The sequence below is a fragment of the Melanotaenia boesemani genome, chromosome 22 (genome assembly GCF_017639745.1).
Source record: "Melanotaenia boesemani isolate fMelBoe1 chromosome 22, fMelBoe1.pri, whole genome shotgun sequence".
In the NCBI taxonomy this organism is placed as follows: domain Eukaryota; kingdom Metazoa; phylum Chordata; class Actinopteri; order Atheriniformes; family Melanotaeniidae; genus Melanotaenia; species Melanotaenia boesemani.
The window spans coordinates 11,497,692-11,516,176 of record NC_055703.1 but is presented as its reverse complement, the minus strand read 5'-3'; the positions used below and the strand labels follow the sequence as shown (position 1 = coordinate 11,516,176).

At 39.2% G+C, this 18,485-nt stretch overlaps 5 protein-coding genes across 8 annotated transcripts in view; 1 reads left to right on the top strand and 4 right to left on the bottom strand.

Moving 5' to 3' along the window:
* Positions 1–4,657, top strand: part of ino80 (INO80 complex ATPase subunit) — a 36,123-nt gene extending 31,466 nt beyond the window's left edge. For both annotated transcript variants that reach the window (XM_041976111.1, XM_041976110.1), the window contains exons 36-37: positions 2,405–2,620; positions 3,335–4,657. In XM_041976111.1, the coding sequence (XP_041832045.1) occupies positions 2,405–2,620; positions 3,335–3,543 (425 nt within the window). In that variant the 3' untranslated portion in view covers positions 3,544–4,657. The remainder of the gene's footprint in view (positions 1–2,404; positions 2,621–3,334) is intronic.
* A 2,977-nt stretch (positions 4,658–7,634) lies between these two features.
* Positions 7,635–8,544, bottom strand: LOC121633930 (glutathione-specific gamma-glutamylcyclotransferase 1-like). Its single transcript, XM_041976273.1, has 3 exons — positions 8,374–8,544; positions 8,221–8,256; positions 7,635–8,109 (listed from the first exon to the last, which is right to left on the bottom strand). Exons 1-3 carry the CDS (start codon positions 8,542–8,544, stop codon positions 7,747–7,749), a joined length of 570 nt encoding a protein of 189 aa, XP_041832207.1. The 3' UTR covers positions 7,635–7,746.
* A 2,237-nt stretch (positions 8,545–10,781) lies between these two features.
* Positions 10,782–11,607, bottom strand: LOC121633905 (glutathione-specific gamma-glutamylcyclotransferase 1-like). The gene is made up of 3 exons (XM_041976227.1): positions 11,437–11,607; positions 11,295–11,330; positions 10,782–11,183 (listed from the first exon to the last, which is right to left on the bottom strand). Exons 1-3 carry the CDS (start codon positions 11,605–11,607, stop codon positions 10,800–10,802), a joined length of 591 nt encoding a protein of 196 aa, XP_041832161.1. The 3' UTR covers positions 10,782–10,799.
* Positions 11,608–13,389: 1,782 nt separating this feature from the next.
* Positions 13,390–14,583, bottom strand: LOC121633879 (glutathione-specific gamma-glutamylcyclotransferase 1-like). The gene is made up of 3 exons (XM_041976177.1): positions 14,413–14,583; positions 14,271–14,306; positions 13,390–14,159 (listed from the first exon to the last, which is right to left on the bottom strand). Exons 1-3 carry the CDS (start codon positions 14,581–14,583, stop codon positions 13,737–13,739), a joined length of 630 nt encoding a protein of 209 aa, XP_041832111.1. The 3' UTR covers positions 13,390–13,736.
* Positions 13,390–18,055, bottom strand: LOC121633881 (glutathione-specific gamma-glutamylcyclotransferase 1-like). Of its 3 annotated transcripts, none has more exons than XR_006009135.1 (4): positions 17,409–18,055; positions 17,284–17,319; positions 16,689–17,164; positions 13,390–13,691 (listed from the first exon to the last, which is right to left on the bottom strand). XR_006009135.1 is itself a non-coding variant. In XM_041976179.1 (4 exons), the coding sequence occupies exons 1-3, from the start codon at positions 17,577–17,579 to the stop codon at positions 16,781–16,783; spliced, it is 591 nt and encodes a 196-aa protein (XP_041832113.1). In that variant the 5' UTR covers positions 17,580–18,055; the 3' UTR covers positions 13,390–13,747; positions 16,745–16,780. The 3 variants fall into 3 exon arrangements, 2 of the variants coding, with proteins under 2 accessions (XP_041832113.1, XP_041832112.1); XM_041976179.1 differs by having other exon boundaries at positions 13,390–13,747; positions 16,745–17,164; XM_041976178.1 differs by lacking the exon at positions 13,390–13,691 and having other exon boundaries at positions 16,387–17,164.
* Between the last annotated feature and the right edge of the window lie 430 nt (positions 18,056–18,485).

Genomic DNA, 18,485 nt, shown 5'->3' with positions numbered 1-18,485 from the left:
CTTGTGTGCTTTTTTCCCCCCAACTTGGACAAGGCCAAATCAGACTAAACTGTTCAAGTAGACATATTGACTGTGTTCATTAATGCAGGTCAGGCTATTGATTATTTTTGCTGTCATGACTTGTGTTTCTAGAAGAGCCAGGCAAATATGCTTTATTCAGCTGATTTTTGGTTTTTGATTTATGAGGATTTAATTTTGCTTTGGCTGCAGCATATCAGTATGTTCTGTTCTCTGGAATCTGGATAAACTGAGAATGTATGGGATGTTTTTGCTTCTATCTCTACTTTGGATTTGCTGCAATGAAATAATCCCTCTTAAATACATAGTGTCTGATTGAAACCTATTTTGGATTTTTGCTGCTGTGCTAAGAGGCTCCTGCCAGTAAGATTATTGATGCCCTCTGAAAACCAGGCCCAGTTTAGTTTTGTTAGTTTAGTTCAATTTATTAAAGACACACAGGGATCTATAGTAGAACTACCAGTGAGCTGAGGGGGGAAAAAACGTTGGTACCTTCAGAAATCAGATGATGTTTTAATGAAAGGTTTGGGAGACAAAATGCACGGCCAAGCATGAAGAATCAATTGGTGAACTTGGATGATGTGGAAAGGCCTTGGTGTTAGTGGCAGGATACGCTGTCTACCACTGTATTTAGAGCAAAATATTAAAAGAAAATAAAGACCTCCGCAGAGATGTGGGCAGAGGAAAAGCTTCAGGGGGATTAGGCAGATTACCACTGTGGCAAGTTCTGGTTCATATTCTGCAAACAGCATGGAAAACTACAGCAATATTCCTGTTTTTGATTTAGCCAGTATTCATGCTAATGATGAGTAATGATTAATTTTAATACTTTTTGGCTGCAGTTAAGTTACCACAATGTGTTAGTCAGACTTGGCCAAGATTGTCAGAGTATCTCTCATAACTGTACTTCTGTTTGATCTGACTACATCCTGTTGAAGGGAGAACGAGTATACACAGGACAAATGTATGAATTGGCAAGTTTTATTTATGAACTAATATAATGAGTAGTGCTGGGCAACGATTAAAATTTTTAATCGCGATTAATCGCATGACATGCTGCAATTAATCGCGATTAATCGCATTGTTACGCGCAAAATGTCTCTTTCCTTTAAAAAAAGGCCTACAGCTATAAAAAGAAAATGCAGTAAGTTTTGGTTTACAAACACGACATCAGGGGTCTCCAACCTGCAACTCTGGAGCTGCAAGTGTGTCTCTGGACCTTCCACTATGCCTCTAAATACGTGGCTAAATTTTTTTTTTTAAATCTATCTTTCTTGTCATTAGGTTGGAAACCATGGACTTTTTTTTCCTTTCTTTTACATCATTTTCCACAAATATCTACATTCCTTAGCAGAAAGTCTGTCTATCCTCTTTTTTTTTTTATGAAGGTTTTATGTTTTTCTTTATTTTAAAACCTTAAAAATGGAAATAAAAATGTGGTTCTTCAAAAGTAACAAACATCCGTGTGGTATCCACAGAAAGTCCAGAATCTCAGCTACCAGCTCAGTAAAACCATTTCTATCACCAACAAACACAGTTAAGACAACAAATTATTTAAAGAGCAGCTACACAAAGTCCGAAAAATATGCAAACACAAATTATGTCTCCTCGTGTCCACCCCACGGCATGAACACGAACAAACGACTCCTCTACTGAAAGCTCACATCTCACAGATTCCACAGCTGGAAGTTTCATCTCGATATGACCAAGATTCACTGAACCAGAGACAGAAGAAGACCCGATTTATGCTGCATGTTTGTAAAAGTTAGAAAGCATGTCTTACCTTTGCTGTCTTGCATAAATTAAAACCGCATTTATTAAAAAAAATAATGAAAAAGTTTCCCGTCCAAAAGTTACGATGTTCTGTCCATCTGCATGTATTTTGACAAAGAGAAACATTGGTTCTTTTTTTCTTCTTCCTGTTCCAGACAGAAAACATCTCTTTATTTTAATAAACCTGCTCTCTCCCGATCACGTCAGACATACCGCTGCAGCAGGGATATGGCTGGCCAGACCTGCCACAATTACACCACTAATCTGTCACGTTTCACCCAAAGAACAGCGAAAAAAACGTCGTTTTGTCAGTAAACACGGCGTTTTTTTCGCCGTAATAAAAAGCCGCGCCGTTAAATAGGTCTGGCCTGCCATAAAAGCCAGCGGCCAGCAAAAAAAAAAAAAAAAAGAAAAAGAAAAATTAACGCGCAATTAAAAAAATTAACGGCGTTAATTAAGCGTTGCGTTAATTAAGCGTTGCGTTAATTAAGCGTTGCGTTAATTAAGCGTTGCGTTAACGCGCGATTAACGCCGTTAACGTGCCCAGCACTAATAATGAGTTAAAAAAAAATTTGAGATTTTTGCTTCTGCTTTCATTTTATGCTGTCCCCAGGTATTTCGGGCTCTGACACAATCAGCCCTGGTAGAGGCAGGTCTGGGCGGAGCCGCGGACGACCTAAAGGATCCGGAGGCGGATCTAAGTCTGGAGGGAAGGGACGTGGGCGCAAGTCAACGGCGGGGAGCGCAGCAGCTATGGCCGGGGCGATGGCGGGAGCAGCAGCAGCTTCAGCTGCAGCTTATGCCGCTTACGGCTACAGTGTTTCAAAAGGCAAGTAAATAAAGAAGAAACCAGTGCGGTCTAAATCAATGTGTGGTATATGTTGCCACATTTCATTGTCAGATGTCCTTGGGAGTGCTGATGATGTTGGTGATGACAGTAGACTGTCCTAAAGCATTGGTTGTGTAGGTGCTTCATTTTTTATATAACAGTGTAATAAAAGTGGTCATTGTCATTGCATTCTGGAAGACAGTACTTCAAAATGCCACTCCTCATTTGCACAGGTGTGGGAGTCAAGATTATTGATTATAATTACAAGTCTGGCACATCTTACTGGACCAACCAGCTCTGGAAGCTGTGTGTTTTGTTTGTCAGCAGAAGTGAAAGTGTTCATTCAGTCAGGTGCAGAATGTACTGGTTTCTTGTTTGTGGGGAAGGAGAGCTCCTGCAAACCGAATATGATGACAACCAGATCAGAACACAGCGCTGCTTCTTGCATAGGAACATCACTAGGAAGCTCACAGAACAGGAGTTTGTGAAGAAGTCTATATGAATTATTTTGTAAAACAAATAATCATTCAGTTTTCCCACAATGCATTTCATAAAGTATCCAAATGAGGTGTTCACAGCATGGAATCAGGACATTGACTTTTAGGGAAGAAATAATGTTTTAACACTAACTGTATAAAAATGAAGATAAATTAGTACATGCTTCCATTTGTAACAGGAAAAGTAAACTTGCCCTTTTTCCTGCTCTCCTTTCAGCTGGCCTTTCTGCATCCAGCCCCCTGCAGCCCTCCCTGGCCCTGTCAGGTACCAGCCCTGCCTTCAACCCCAGCAGAAGTTCCTCCCCTCAGGCCAAAGGAGGCACCGCCACCCCAAGCCCGCACAAACAGCTGACCCACAGCCATCACCACAGCAGCCATGGTGCAGTCAGGAAGGGCAAGGGCCCTGCCGGCCCCGGAGCTCGATGATGTACTTGTGGAAACTACATGATTATGCTTTCACACACAGCTGTCTCAATGTGGAATACACATACATAAAACTGACCTGCTCTTCACTGTGACCCCCCACAGATGCCCTCTTCTCAAACTAACAGAGAACAGTATTTACAGTCTCTACCAGCCTATCCATTTATTGTTCCACTTTTATTTTAATATGTCAAAGTCAGTCTTGATTATATATGTTTGCATTATGACATAGCAGTGGCATGGACACAGATTTGAAGCAGCGTGCACCTTTAAAGGGCTTTTTCAAACTTTTTTGTGAAGCTAGCGAATTTCTGTCAGATGCACTGAGCCTTGTCTTCCGTTTTTGGCGTAATTGAGTCTTATAGATGTACACTAGGTTATTTAATTGTTCTGTAGATATAATCAGTTAAAAACTTACAAAACGTGAACTCCCACCTTCCTCACCCACACTTCACCAAACAATACCTTTACAGCTTTTGTACTATAGCTATTTTTGTAATTGAAGATTTAAATACACAAACCAACATGGCAAGTTTTGAAAGATATTCTTCCATAAAATTATATTCCAGTAAAAATAAAAAGGAGGAGTCGGATGGATTTTTTTTCCAACAGAAAAATGATCTAAAAATAATATGCCAAATGGAGCACTAGGTACTGGTCGACACATCAGTGAACGATTAAAATGAATGATTAACTCAGATTATTTGCTTGTCTTCTAATTATAAGTTATTTGAGTTGTGTTAAGAATGGCAGTCTGTTATTATTATGACAATGTTCGGCTGTAAAACTGTAAATTGTGAATTTTGAAGCTGTTTTAGTTTTTTGTGATGAGACTTCAGTGGTTCTCTTTGATGTCGTTGGTGTTTTAGATTAAAAACAAAGGTTTGCATCGGTGTCCTGAGTTGAGCACTACATCTGTTTGTTTTTGTGTTTATAGTGTGATTAAAGTATGAAATTCTATCCTGATGTACATAATGACGAAAGCCTTGCTTCCTCTGGCTTTTTCCCTAACTTGCCTGTTTATTTTTATAGTTCGTGTGTACATATGAAGAAAATACGTCTGTCATTTTACTAACAGGAGGAATTGATTGAAAATAAAAAAGCTTAATTGGAGAAATTTTTGGAGTATTTTTGTGTTTATTTACAATCATCTGCAAAATATGCAATAAAATGTTAATAAAATTTATTATAATTGAAAATTATTTTAAAATAAAATCTACTTAAAGCACAACAGTGATCAAAATAGTTTTTTTTTTTTTTTGTTGTTGTTGTTTTTTTGTCATTTTATTTGTAATTTATGCGTTACCAGAAATCAAAACCAATCACCCATGACTGGGAACTTTTTTTGCTTTGAATTTGTGGAGCAGCATTTACAGTGTCAAGGGGCTTGTTAAACATGTAAAACTTGACCACATAAAATCACATGGGCTCCTTAGCTAATGGGTTTGGGTTTCACACACTTGGTTTTTACCATGAAAACATTCCAAATTCATGTTTCCCATGTGCAAAATATGAGGTTCACATATGTTCCACACATCTCACTCCATGTGTGCAAAATGACATGAAACATGTAATGTTGTTTTTGTTTGATTTGCAAGGTAGAAGTATCTCATCAGATCTTCAAAACCTGGTGAATGTATAGTATTTGAAAGAGGACCTAAGTATATATACACATACATAGATCTCTGCTCACTAAACAAATTCATACCCCATCCAGTATCAAAGCCATAAGATTGTTTTGGAGTGTTTTGGAACATTAACATACTTGTATTGGTCCCATATATTTATATATTTAAAGCATTTGACAGGAAGACAGTCGAAGCACAAATAAAGTCTTTTTCATTTTTCAGTCCATGACAGCATTGGGCTATGTGTTGCAAAATACTGTGCACGGATCTCCAAATCAGTCAACTTGATAAGAATCTTTTGTGTTTGGCAGTCCTTTAATATCAACACTTCACATTCGGTACTATCTTCATTTCTGCAGATAAAATTACATTTGGAAAATTTATCTGTAACTTTTCCAGAAGCAATGACCCTGTCAGTCAGAATAATTTGCAGACCTCTCAGTGGTCACTTTTCATAGGGGCCGCTGGACCCATACATCTGGAAGGAAACTGAGATCTTTAGAGATTTATATTCACAACCACCAGCAAATAAAACCAAAACTATGCAGGGCTCATTAAGAAATAATTTTTTAAAAATGAATTATTTGGAAATAGACATTTTGTTGGTAGTCAAGTGAAACTGAATTTAGGTCAATATCTTTCCAGGTAATGTGGAGAAGATTTAATCTTAGACTTAATCTCTATGAGCAGCTCAGCAACACACTTTTCCTCTTGCTCACACCGGTTTGACCACAAAGCGGACTTGTAAACACAGGACTTCCAGGTCTGGATTTAATCCAAACCAGCCGTTATACAAGCCCATGCACAAAGGCAGACTTTTGACTTGAATCAGTTCCAAGGTACAAAATGCTCCGGTCAGGGTTTAGGAGTGTCCAATGTATGTTTGTGTGTGTGTCCTTCTGGATTTTGTCCTGAAAAAGAGTTTGGGATGCGCAATCAGGTCAACTCAGGAACTAAGTCTGAACTGAAATTTATTTATTTATTTACAATAAGCCCATTTCTAAGAAGATAATAAAGACCGAGCAGGGTTCACATGTATTTTATGTCCTTCTGAACATGAGGACAGCTAAATTCTTTATGAGTGTTGTACTCAGCATGTCAGCTTCAAACAGGAAGGGATTTTTCAGTCATAATGCTGAGGTCTGAGATTTTTTTACAGTGACTTGAATATTAAAACATTAGTATCGAAACAAAATCTTAGTAAAATGCTTCAAACTAGCCTTTAATCTCACCTGGTCTCGTCTAGTCTGGCCAGCCCCCATCACTGCAACAATGACGTCAGAAAGATGAGATTTTTTTTAGGATTTTATTGGCACGTTTACTTTAAACTGTACAGAAGTGTAGTACTTTTTAGTCACAGCTGCCATCTAAATTGCATTTTAAAAACAAGTTGAGGCAACTTTTAAGGCAGAATCAGATGTTTACGCAAACATCTGGAATAACAATGTTTACAGTTTACATTAATAATTGTAAAATTCTTGTTTAAAGCACATCTAACAGGGCAATTATGCTTCTTTTTGGTCACTTCCAAAGCATTCATTCAAACACTGGATGAAATAGTGAACATATGAAACAGAAAAAAGGAAGATTGGCATGAAAGATCAAGATGAAAAGTCAAGGTCAAATTTACTATCAAAGTTGTTAATTTGAGCTTTTTATTTGTTATTTTTGTTCAAAATAATAACGAAAAAAATAAATAAAAATGCCACTACCAGTATCCAGCTGGATCATTGCTAACTTTGGTTAGAATCAGTCTATGAAACCCTTAAATAACAGCTTTGAACCCTTTCCAACGTCAAAACCAAAACACTTTACAATTTAAAAAAAATATTACACAGCATATATACAGTACATGAATTTGCTGTACTGAAAGTACTTTATCTCTTGGAGAAAAGAAAGGTTATAAACATGACATAAATAAACACACAGAAAGACCAATTATCAACCAGTTAAGATGAGTGCAGCTGTTCTTGTAGCAGCTGGAATCCACTGTCAGACATGTGGCTCTTTTTAAAAAGTAAAAGAGATTTACCTCATTCCTCTCACCCTATGTTTACATTCTCTTATTTGAATTAAAGCATTGTATATAATTAAAAACAATATAGACTAAAAATTAACAATAAAGGAAAGTGCAAATAATAATGTAGACTGTGATAAAAGCAAGAAGATATCTTTTTAAATTTTATTTGAGTTTTTTTTTTGGTTCCCATGTTCCTAAACTTGATGAGCTACCAATCAAAACGATGATGCCAACAGGGGTGGCCGATGAAAGTTAAAGGGGTGGCCCCGGCCCCTCCAAGCCCTTAAAATCTCCACTGATTTCCAAAACCTTATGCTGCCCGTAGTGCTTTACAAACTAAAGGACAACTAAAATTATTTAAATGAATGACAGCAATATAATAAAATAACTCAAACAATACAATTAAAAACAATGAAAAACTCTAAAACAAATAAATGTTTTGCTCAGCTTGTAAGCCAGTCCATAAAGTGCATCATCAGTAGAGATTTAAAATAAAGATAAAAGCCTCTTAATGATTAATATATCCACTGAAAGATAGTGAAACAAATGGTCAAAAGGTCAAACTAAAGCCAGAGCCGCTTTCTCAATGGAATACAGGTGATGGTCTTCCACATGTGGGCAGCTCTTCCTCATGAACTCTGCCAGCCGGAGCAGGTACTCCAGGTTATGGCCTGTCCTCCCTCTGCACACGGCAATCTGGGCACCGATCTCCTCTGGAGTGGCTGGTCCCAGGTAGAGAGGGTTGTCGGCGGTGGCAATGTACACCAGTGCTGGAACAGGAGACCTGTCCTCTCCTTCAGGATAGAAATCCACAATCCTGGTGATGTAGCCCCCACAGACCGTCTCACGGACATTGAGGTACTTGAGGGACTCTTCCACTTTTGAGCCTGACACCTCAAATGCTACGCCCCAAGTAGTTGCCTGTAAGAAGACAACACAAAAAGTCTAAATTTAGTTTGAAAATTTATTTTTTGCCTGAAAAATTCCACTGCAGGTTTTAGATCACAATAGGAAGCAGACATTTCTACTTACATCATCGTCTTCAATCAGTGTCACCACTCTTCCGGGCTGAGGAGAGAATGATAACTCGAGCACCTCATGGAAAACATCTAATGAAGTTGAACCAAGCAGCAAACAAAAAATGTTGCACACATAATTTACATATAAAAATAAATCATAACTTACCAACTCGTCACTTCCCCGATGGAAGTTGTCTCCTTGCCAGAAACGTCTCTTGTAGCCTTGAATGTAACCAACCTTACTCCTTATGTACTTGAAGTCAGGCTTCCACACCAGCGACCCGTACCCGAAGATCCACAGGCTGGTCCTCCAAGCAATTATGTCTTGAGGTTTCATTTTGATCGGTAGTGTTGATGTTCAGAAGAATTTGCAAATCTATCTTCCCCTTAGAGGTCTTAAAATCAGAAGTTTATAATCAAGACCACTTGCACCTAAAACTGAAACTAGTCTATACAAGACTATTTAGTACAAATTGTTTTAGAAATCAACTAATTGTAATTTAGGTGGATGAATCCTAGCAAATCCCTATAACCTTTCAACACTTGGTGGATAAAGAAAAGACTGAATGTCTATGAGCACCTCAGCATCCTACTTTTCTATGTACTCACCTGTGTGAGCACAAAGCAGAGTTATAAACACAGCACTTCAAGGTCTGCTTTTAAACCCAGTCAGCAATCCTATGACTCCACTGACTTGGATTGGATATTATTTTATGACTGCCCCTGAAACATACCTTTCAATGCTCTCAAGTGAAAGGAATTGCTTCAGGTTTCATTTTGACAGTTTCCAGTAAATCAGTTTTAATGAAGCCTACACCCATGCAGAGCTGACATGTTTGTCTTTTGCATGTATGTTGTTTTCACACTCTTATTCTTATCTTACTTATTTTAGTCTAACCAAAAACCTCAAAATAAATCCCCAAACACCCTTATGACAGCATGTGGTCAAGTCCAATGGAGCTGGCAGCAGCCTGTCAGAATCCTCAGCTCTTGGCCAGGCCTTTGCTGCAGGCTGCAGCATGAAGGAGAGGCTGCACTCCAGGTAAGTCAAAGAAAGAAATAATTATTACAAAACATAATTTAATCTTACAGTGCCTAGATGTGTTTAACATTGTTAGGTATGAAACATTAAAGTAATTTAGTAATGTGAAATGGAATGTGTGGTATTTAGACTCAGGGCTGCAAATAAAATTAAAGTAGATCTACACTTGTGGTGAGGTGTGGATATTACCATGTGTGGCGGGCCATCACAGTGTTTCTTCATAAAACTATAAAAATGTTGTGTTTAAAGAGAAGATTCACATTATGATATGAAGCTGTTGACATTTTGTCTCTGTACATTTTATTTGCCTTTATTTCAGCAACTTTTCTATACCTGAACATTCATCTGCGTGCAGATGTCGCAGCAGCTGACCAGCTGATTGCTGACATCACACACAAATTTGATATCAACTGTCCTAAAGGCACCTAGAATAATTTTTGGGGAGTTTAACCAGTTTAAATTAAAAAAGACTTAAATGTGCTATCAGCAAAATCTGACCTGTACTATGGCATACAAAAATAGTCTTTGCTATGTTACTGTCATTGGAGCTTTTAAATCTCTGCTACTATCACGACCCACATCAGGGGCAAGACTGGCGCAACACAAAAGTACGTCCGGACAGATGCAAAAGTTAAAACACATTTTATTGACATAAACACAAACACCGAATAAAACCTAGAACAATGGTAAAAAAGTGTTGGGCTTAGTGAAACTGCTGAAAAGAAATACAAAAGGTTTAACCCAGAACCAAGTACAAAAACCACCGAGTAAAACGAAGGAGTGTCCATAACTTGGGGTGAAAACTAAAAACAAAAGAGCAGTTCCCATAAACTACGTGACATACGTCACAAACAAAAGCCTGATCTAGCCCAACACAACGAAACTTATAATATAATATAAAGAATAACAAAATGGCAGAACACAAACTAAAGGTGCAGCAAAGCTTGAACCGAAACTGGGTGGATAATGAAGGTGAGTCTAAATTAAACAAGACTAGAACTAAGTCCCCTAAAAGGAACACAAACAGCCAGGGGGTAACCCTGCTGTGGATACAAAACAGTCGTGCACCAAAAGGACCACCATATAGCACAGCGAACACCCAGAAAAGCCATGCCACCATACATATGCCAAACCGAGAGAAGAGGCCACCTGTGCTAATCAGCCTCTCATCTAAAGTGAGGGGAAGCAGCCTGTACCGTCTGCTTCTCCCTTCCGACTGAACACTGCAGCAGCCCTTTATTTCCTGGTTTTCCACCAAGCTGCAGTTTGATTGGCCGAGCGTGGAACCAATCAACGGGGAGGAGACTGGGGCACATTTGATCCAGCCACTCAGAATGGACGTCAGGTGGCACTCATAACAGCTATTGTCTGTCTTTGATGCTTTCCACAGTCTTATTTTTGCTGTACTGACTGGCAGTGTCTCTATGATGCATGCAACAGCATTAATGAAATTTCAAAGACTGTCTCATCATGCATCACATTCATTTATCACAAATAAAGACCTAAATGATTATGTATCTGCTGAAAGCTAATGAAACAAAGGGTACGAGCTACTGAGCTATCAGTGGGTAACACACCACAGCCAGAGCCGCTTTCTCAATGGAATACAGGTGATGGTCTTCCACATGTGGGCAGCTCTTCCTCATGAACTCTGCCAGCCGGAGCAGGTACTCCAGGTTATGGCCTGTCCTCCCTCTGCACACGGCAATCTGGGCACCGATCTCCTCTGGAGTGGCTGGTCCCAGGTAGAGAGGGTTGTCGGCGGTGGCAATGTACACCAGTGCTGGAACAGGAGACCTGTCCTCTCCTTCAGGATAGAAATCCACAATCCTGGTGATGTAGCCCCCACAGACCGTCTCACGGACATTGAGGTACTTGAGGGACTCTTCCACTTGTGAGTCTGACACCTCAAATGCTACGCCCCAAGTAGTTGCCTGTAAGAAGACAACACAAAAAGTCTGAATTTAGTTTGGAAATTTATTTCTTGCCTGAAAAATTCCACTGCAGGTTTTAGATCACAATAGGACGCAGACATTTCTACTTACGTCATCGTCTTCAATCAGTGTCACCACTCTTCCGGGCTGAGGAGAGAATGACAAGTTGGTCACCTCATTGAAAACATCTAATGAAGTTGAAACAAAACATGTTGCACACATAATTTACATATAAAAATAAATCATAACTTACCAACTCGTCACTTCCCCGATGGAAGTTGTCTCCTTGCCAGAAACGTCTCTTGTAGCCTTGAATGTAACCAACCTTACTCCTTATGTACTTGAAGTCAGGCTTCCACACCAGCGACCTGTACCCAAAGATCCACAGGCTGGTCTGGCAAGCGATTGTGTCTTGAGGTTTCATTTTGATCGGTAGCGTTGATGTTCAGATGAATTTACAGATCTATCTTCCCCTTACAGATCTTAAGATCAGAAGTTTATAATCAAGACCACTTGCACCTAAAACTGAAACTAGTCTATACAAGACTGTTTAGTACAAACTGTTTTAGAAATCAACTAATTGCAATTTAGGTGGATGAATCCTAGCAAATCCCTATAACCTTTTAAAACTTGGAGGATAAAGAAAAGACTGAACGTCTAGGAGCACCTCAGCATCCTACTTTTCCTAAAGTAGAGTTATAAACACAACACTTCAGGGTCTGCTTTTATAACCATAGTCACATGAGCCTCTACACCAGGGATGACCATTGACTCGTGTATTATAGTATGGCCTTTCCTGAAAATTATCCTAGGATGCTCTGAAATGAAAGGAAGTGCTGCAGGTTTCATTTTGACTGTGTTTACAGTAAGCCAGTTTCTAAGAAGCCTATAGCCATGCAGTGTTTTTCCACTCTTATTCTTATCTTACTTATTTTATTTATTGTTATCTTACTTATTTTATATTATATTTATGATGTCAAAATTGTCTGCAGTATCTGGATCTCATACCACCTCATATGAAAACATATGTGGCATAACAAAGTTCTTAAAGATTGAATGTCATGTTCTCTTAAACATAAAGGCATCAAAAACCTTTTAGATTAGGAAGGACTTCGGATGTCCCTTAGAATTACCACCCGGGGGTTTCTTGTTTCCCCTCAGGCTTCTATAGCCGGTGAAGCTTCATAAGCTGGAAATTAAACCAAGCCACCAAAAAGAAGGATGACGAGGGGGACTTGGGACATGTGTCACTGGAAATCACTGGAAAAGGAGGAGGAGGTGTGTGTACATCAACCAAAGATACTATAAAAATGTTAAAATGTTGTGATCAAAGAGAAGATTCATACTCTGTTATGAAGCTGTTGACAATTTCTCTCTGTACATTTTATTTTCCGTTATTTTAGCAACTTTTCTATACCTAAACATTCATCTGTATGCAGATGATGCAGCAGCTGACCAGCTGATTGCTGTCATCACACACAAATTTGATACTAAGTGTCCTAAAGGCACCAAGAACAATTTTGAGTTTAATCAGTTTAAATTAAATAAGACTTTGATACCCTATCAGCTAAATTTGACCCATCTTATAGCAAACAAAAATCCATGCTGGATCTTTGATATGTGGAGCTTTTAAATCCTTGCCACTGCCTGTCTTTGGCGCTTCCCAGAAGCTTATTTTTACTATACTGACTGGCAGTGTTTCTATGATGCATTTGAGGACATTAGGGAAATTTCAATAACTCTCATCATACATCACATTTTATGTGGATGCCATAATTCCTGTAAAAGGAAAAAAAAAAAAGAGAAAAAAAGATGGTAATATAACCCAAACATCCAACCCTGCGTGACTAAAGAACATAAATCTATGTTTAACAAAAAAGGAACTTTTAAAAGACAAACTAAAGATATAAGGATACAGTTGAAAAGGGGTAAAATCTGCGGCATCAATCTACTTATGAGATGACGTGAGGACAAATGGTGTGAATGATAATTGGTAGATTCTTTAATTTTTTTAACTTGGTTTGAAAGGACTGATGTGGGTTTCTCAACCCCTTTCTCATGAGATTTTTAGACTGAATTAAAAACTGAAGTTTTTTCCCCAGAAACAGTCGTAAATTAATATGGAAATGAAATCTCAGCTAACCTTTAATCTCACAACTAGTCAGGCTAACTTATCAAAGCAACAATGGAGACACAGAAACCGGTATTCTTTTCAGTTTTTATTTGCATTTTGACTTAACTGGACAGAAGTGTAGTTCTTTCAAACATCACAGCCACCATCTAAATTGCAGTTGGGTGTAACAAGTTGAGTTAACTTGACTTCACTGGACGGAATCAGAACTGAGCACATCCAAACCATTACTTTTCATTTTAAATACAACTGCACAATGTTTACAGTTGACAATGATTGCACAATTCTTAGTGTTGTGTGGCACACCCAACAGGTTTATTACGCTTCCCTTTCATTGTTAGTGGTTTTGATTCAAAACACTGGATGGAAGATTGAACCAATAGAATACAAAAACAGGAAGACTGGCATGACAGATAAACACCTCAATGATTATGTATCTGCTGAAAGCTAATGAAACAAAGGGTACAAGCTACCAATAGGTAACACACCACAGCCAGAGCCGCTTTCTCAATGGAATACAGGTGATGGTCTTCCACATGTGGGCAGCTCTTCCTCATGAACTCTGCCAGCCGGAGCAGGTACTCCAGGTTATGGCCTGTCCTCCCTCTGCACACGGCAATCTGGGCACCGATCTCCTCTGGAGTGGCTGGTCCCAGGTAGAGAGGGTTGTCGGCGGTGGCAATGTACACCAGTGCTGGAACAGGAGACCTGTCCTCTCCTTCAGGATAGAAATCCACAATCCTGGTGATGTAGCCCCCACAGACCGTCTCACGGACATTGAGGTACTTGAGGGACTCTTCCACTTGTGAGTCTGACACCTCAAATGCTATGCCCCAAGTAGTTGCCTGTAAGAAGACAACACAAAAAGTCTAAATTTAGTTGGGAAATTTATTTCTTGCCTGAAAAATTCCACTGCAGGTTTTAGATCACAATAGGACGCAGACATTTCTACTTACGTCATCGTCTTCAATCAGTGTCACCACTCTTCCGGGCTGAGGAGAGAATGACAAGTTGGTCACCTCATTGAAAACATCTAATGAAGTTGAAACAAAACATGTTGCACACATAATTTACATATAAAAATAAATCATAACTTACCAACTCGTCACTTCCCCGATGGAAGTTGTCTCCTTGCCAGAAACGTCTCTTGTAGCCTTGAATGTAACCAACCTTACTCCTTATGTACTTGAAGTCAGGCTTCCACACCAGCGACCCGTACCCAAAGATCCACAGGCTGGTCCGGCAAGCGATAATGTCTTGAGGTTTCATTTTGATCAGTAGCGTTGATGTTCAGATGAATTTACAGATCTATCTTCCCCTTAGAGGTCTTAAAATCAGAAGTTTATAATCAAGACCACTTGCACCTAAAACTGAAACTAGTCTATACAAGACTGTTTAGTACAAACTATTTTAGGAATCAACTAATTGCAATTTAGGTGGATGAATCCTAGCAAATCCCTATAACCTTTTAAAACTTGGTGGATAAAGAAATGACTGAACGTCTAGGAGCACCTCAGCATCCTACTTTTCCTAAAGTAGAGTTATAAACACACCACTTCAGGGTCTGCTTTTATAACCATAGTCACATGAGCCTCTACACAGGGATGACCATTGACTCGTGTATTATAGTATGGCCTTTCCTGAAAATTATCCTAGGATGCTCTGAAATGTATGGAAGTGCTGCAGGTTTCATTTTGACTGTGTTTACAGTAAGCCAGTTTCTAAGAAGCCTATAGCCATGCAGGGTTGACATATATGCCTTTTGCATGTATGTTGTTTTTACACTCTTATTCTTATCTTACTTATTTTATTTATTGTTATTTTACTTATTTTATATTATATTTATGATGTCAAAATTGTCTGCAGTATCTGGATCTCATACCACCTCATATGAAAACATATGTGGCATAACAAAGTTCTTAAAGATTGAATGTCATGTTCTCTTAAACATAAAGGCATCAAAAACCTTTTAGATTAGGAAGGACTTTGGATGTCCCTTAGAATTACCACCCAGGGGTTTCTTGTTTCCCCTCAGGCTTCTATAGCCGGTGAAGCTTCATAAGCTGGAAATTAAACCAAGCCACCAAAAAGAAGGATGACGAGGGGGACTTGGGACATGTGTCACTAGAAATCACTGGAAAAGGAGGAGGAGGTGTGTGTACATCAACCAAAGATACTATAAAAATGTTAAAATGTTGTGATCAAAGAGAAGATTCATACTCTGTTATGAAGCTGTTGACAATTTCTCTCTGTACATTTTATTTTCCGTTATTTTAGCAACTTTTCTATACCTAAACATTCATCTGTATGCAGATGATGCAGCAGCTGACCAGCTGATTGCTGTCATCACACACAAATTTGATATTAAGTGTCCTAAAGGCACCAAGAACAATTTTGAGTTTAATCAGTTTAAATTAAATAAGACTTTGATACCCTATCAGCTAAATTTGACCCATCTTATAGCAAACAAAAATCCATGCTGGATCTTTGATATGTGGAGCTTTTAAATCCTTGCCACTGCCTGTCTTTGGCGCTTCCCAGAAGCTTATTTTTACTATACTGACTGGCAGTGTTTCTATGATGCATTTGAGGACATTAGGGAAATTTCAATAACTCTCATCATACATCACATTTTATGTGGATGCCATAATTCCTGTAAAAGGAAAAAAAAGAGAAAAAAAGATGGTAATATAACCCAAACATCCAACCCTGCGTGACTAAAGAACATAAATGTTTAACAAAAAAGGAACTTTTAAAAGACAAACTAAAGATATAAGGATACAGTTGAAAAGGGGTAAAATCTGCGGCATCAATCTACTTATGAGATGACGTGAGGACAAATGGTGTGAATGATAATTGGTAGATTCTTTAATTTTTTTAACTTGGTTTGAAAGGACTGATGTGGGTTTCTCAACCCCTTTCTCATGAGATTTTTAGACTGAATTAAAAACTGAAGTTTTTCCCCCAGAAACAGTCGTAAATTAATATGGAAATGAAATCTCAGCTAACCTTTAATCTCACAACTAGTCAGGCTAACTTATCAAAGCAACAATGGAGACACAGAAACCGGTATTCTTTTCAGTTTTTATTTGCATTTTGACTTAACTGGACAGAAGTGTAGTTCTTTCAAACATCACAGCCACCATCTAAATTGCAGTTGGGTGTAACAAGTTGAGTTAACTTGACTTCACTGGACGGAATCAGAACTGAGCACATCCAAACCATTACTTTTCATTTTAAATACAACTGCACAATGTTTACAGTTGACAATGATTGCACAATTCTTAGTGTTGTATGGCACACCCAACAGGTTTATTACGCTTCCCTTTCATTGTTAGTGGTTTTGATTCAAAACACTGGATGGAAGATTGAACCAATAGAATACAAAAACAGGAAGACTGGCATGACAGATAAACACCTCAATGATTATGTATCTGCTGAAAGCTAATGAAACAAAGGGTACGAGCTACCGAGCTACCAATAGGTAACACACCACAGCCAGAGCCGCTTTCTCAATGGAATACAGGTGATGGTCTTCCACATGTGGGCAGCTCTTCCTCATGAACTCTGCCAGCCGGAGCAGGTACTCCAGGTTGAGACCCGTCTTGCCTCTGCACACGGCAATCTGGGCACCGATCTCCTCTGGAGTGGCTGGTCCCAGGTAGAGAGGGTTGTCGGCGGTGGCGATGTACACCAGTGCTGGAACAGGAGACCTGTCCTCCCCTTCAGGATAGAAATCCACAATCTTGGTGATGTAGCCCCCGCAGACCGTCTCACGGACATTGAGGTACTTGAGGGACTCTTCCACTTGTGAGCCTGACACCTCAAATGCTACGCCCCAAGTAGTTGCCTGTAAGAAGCCAACACAAAAAGTCTAAATTTAGTTTGGAAATTTATTTTTTTTGCCTGAAAAATTCCACTGCAGGTTTTAGATTACTAAACCAATAGGAAGCAGACATTTCTACTTACGTCATCGTCTTCAATCAGCGTCACCACTCTTCCGGGCTGAGAAGATGAAGGAAATTAGGTCACCTCATGGAAAACATCTAAAGCAGGAACTCAAATTTCTCACTCACACTGTAGAAATAACTTACCAACTCGTCACTTCCACGATGGAAGTTGTCTCCGTGCCAGAAACGTCTCTTGTAGCCTTGAATGTAACCGACCTCACTCTTCTTATATTTGAAGTCAGGTTTCCATACCAGCGACCCGTACCCGAAGATCCACAGGCTGGTCTTCCCGGCGATTATGTCTTGAGGCTTCATTTTGATCGGTAGTGTTGACGTTCAGATGAATAGATGGATCACTTTTTTTTTCCGTTGATGGTAGTGGCTGAGATGATTAGCTAGCTAGCGTTAGCTTCCTCCGGTCCAGGAGTAGCGGTACCGGTTGGCTCGCTGGTATACCGCGAACGGTATTTGAGCCCAACTGCTTAGCAGTTGCGAAGATGGAATTTCGCAGTTGATTTTGCCTTGCACTATGCATTGCCATTGCATTAAAGGTGCCGCATTATGCCTTAAAAATCCATGGCAGCCGCTTCGGCCTTTGACTCGACGGGGAAAAAAGCCAAAAATCGTTCAGGCCAGCTGCTGTGCCGACCGGTGGTAGTGTAAATTTAAGGTTAATGAATTGTAAGATCGAGGTTTCAAATAAGTAACCGTTGTAAACGCGTCAGTAGTTTTTATGTCCCCGCCGGTCTGTTGATGCTTCTCTGACGCGTTTCCTCGATAACATGGCGAAGGGTTGTTCCAGAATTTATACGGTACGGGTCAGGTGGGCGAGTCCCTTTCAGCGATTCTGACCAATAATATTGAAGAAAGACGTTCCCTCGTCACATTTTACCCAATAATATTTCGGTGCGCCAAATTAGGCGGGATGTAAGATGATCCTCCTTCTACAATTGGCCCAATTTTTATTTGTTACGAACACCCATTTTTTAACATGATTGGTCGTTTAACTGTCCATCAAACAGACTCTATTTGTGATTGGCTCTTTGTCTTGTCATTCTCTTCATTTAATCTGGCTGATGCAATTTACCACAGCATTTCAGGGCCTTTGAAACAACCCAGCAACGCATTAAGACATTGCATCATCCTTAATTTACGAAGGAAAATGATCGGAGCGGTATATTATTAACTAACTGCATTTGCCACAGAAGAAAAGTCTCAATG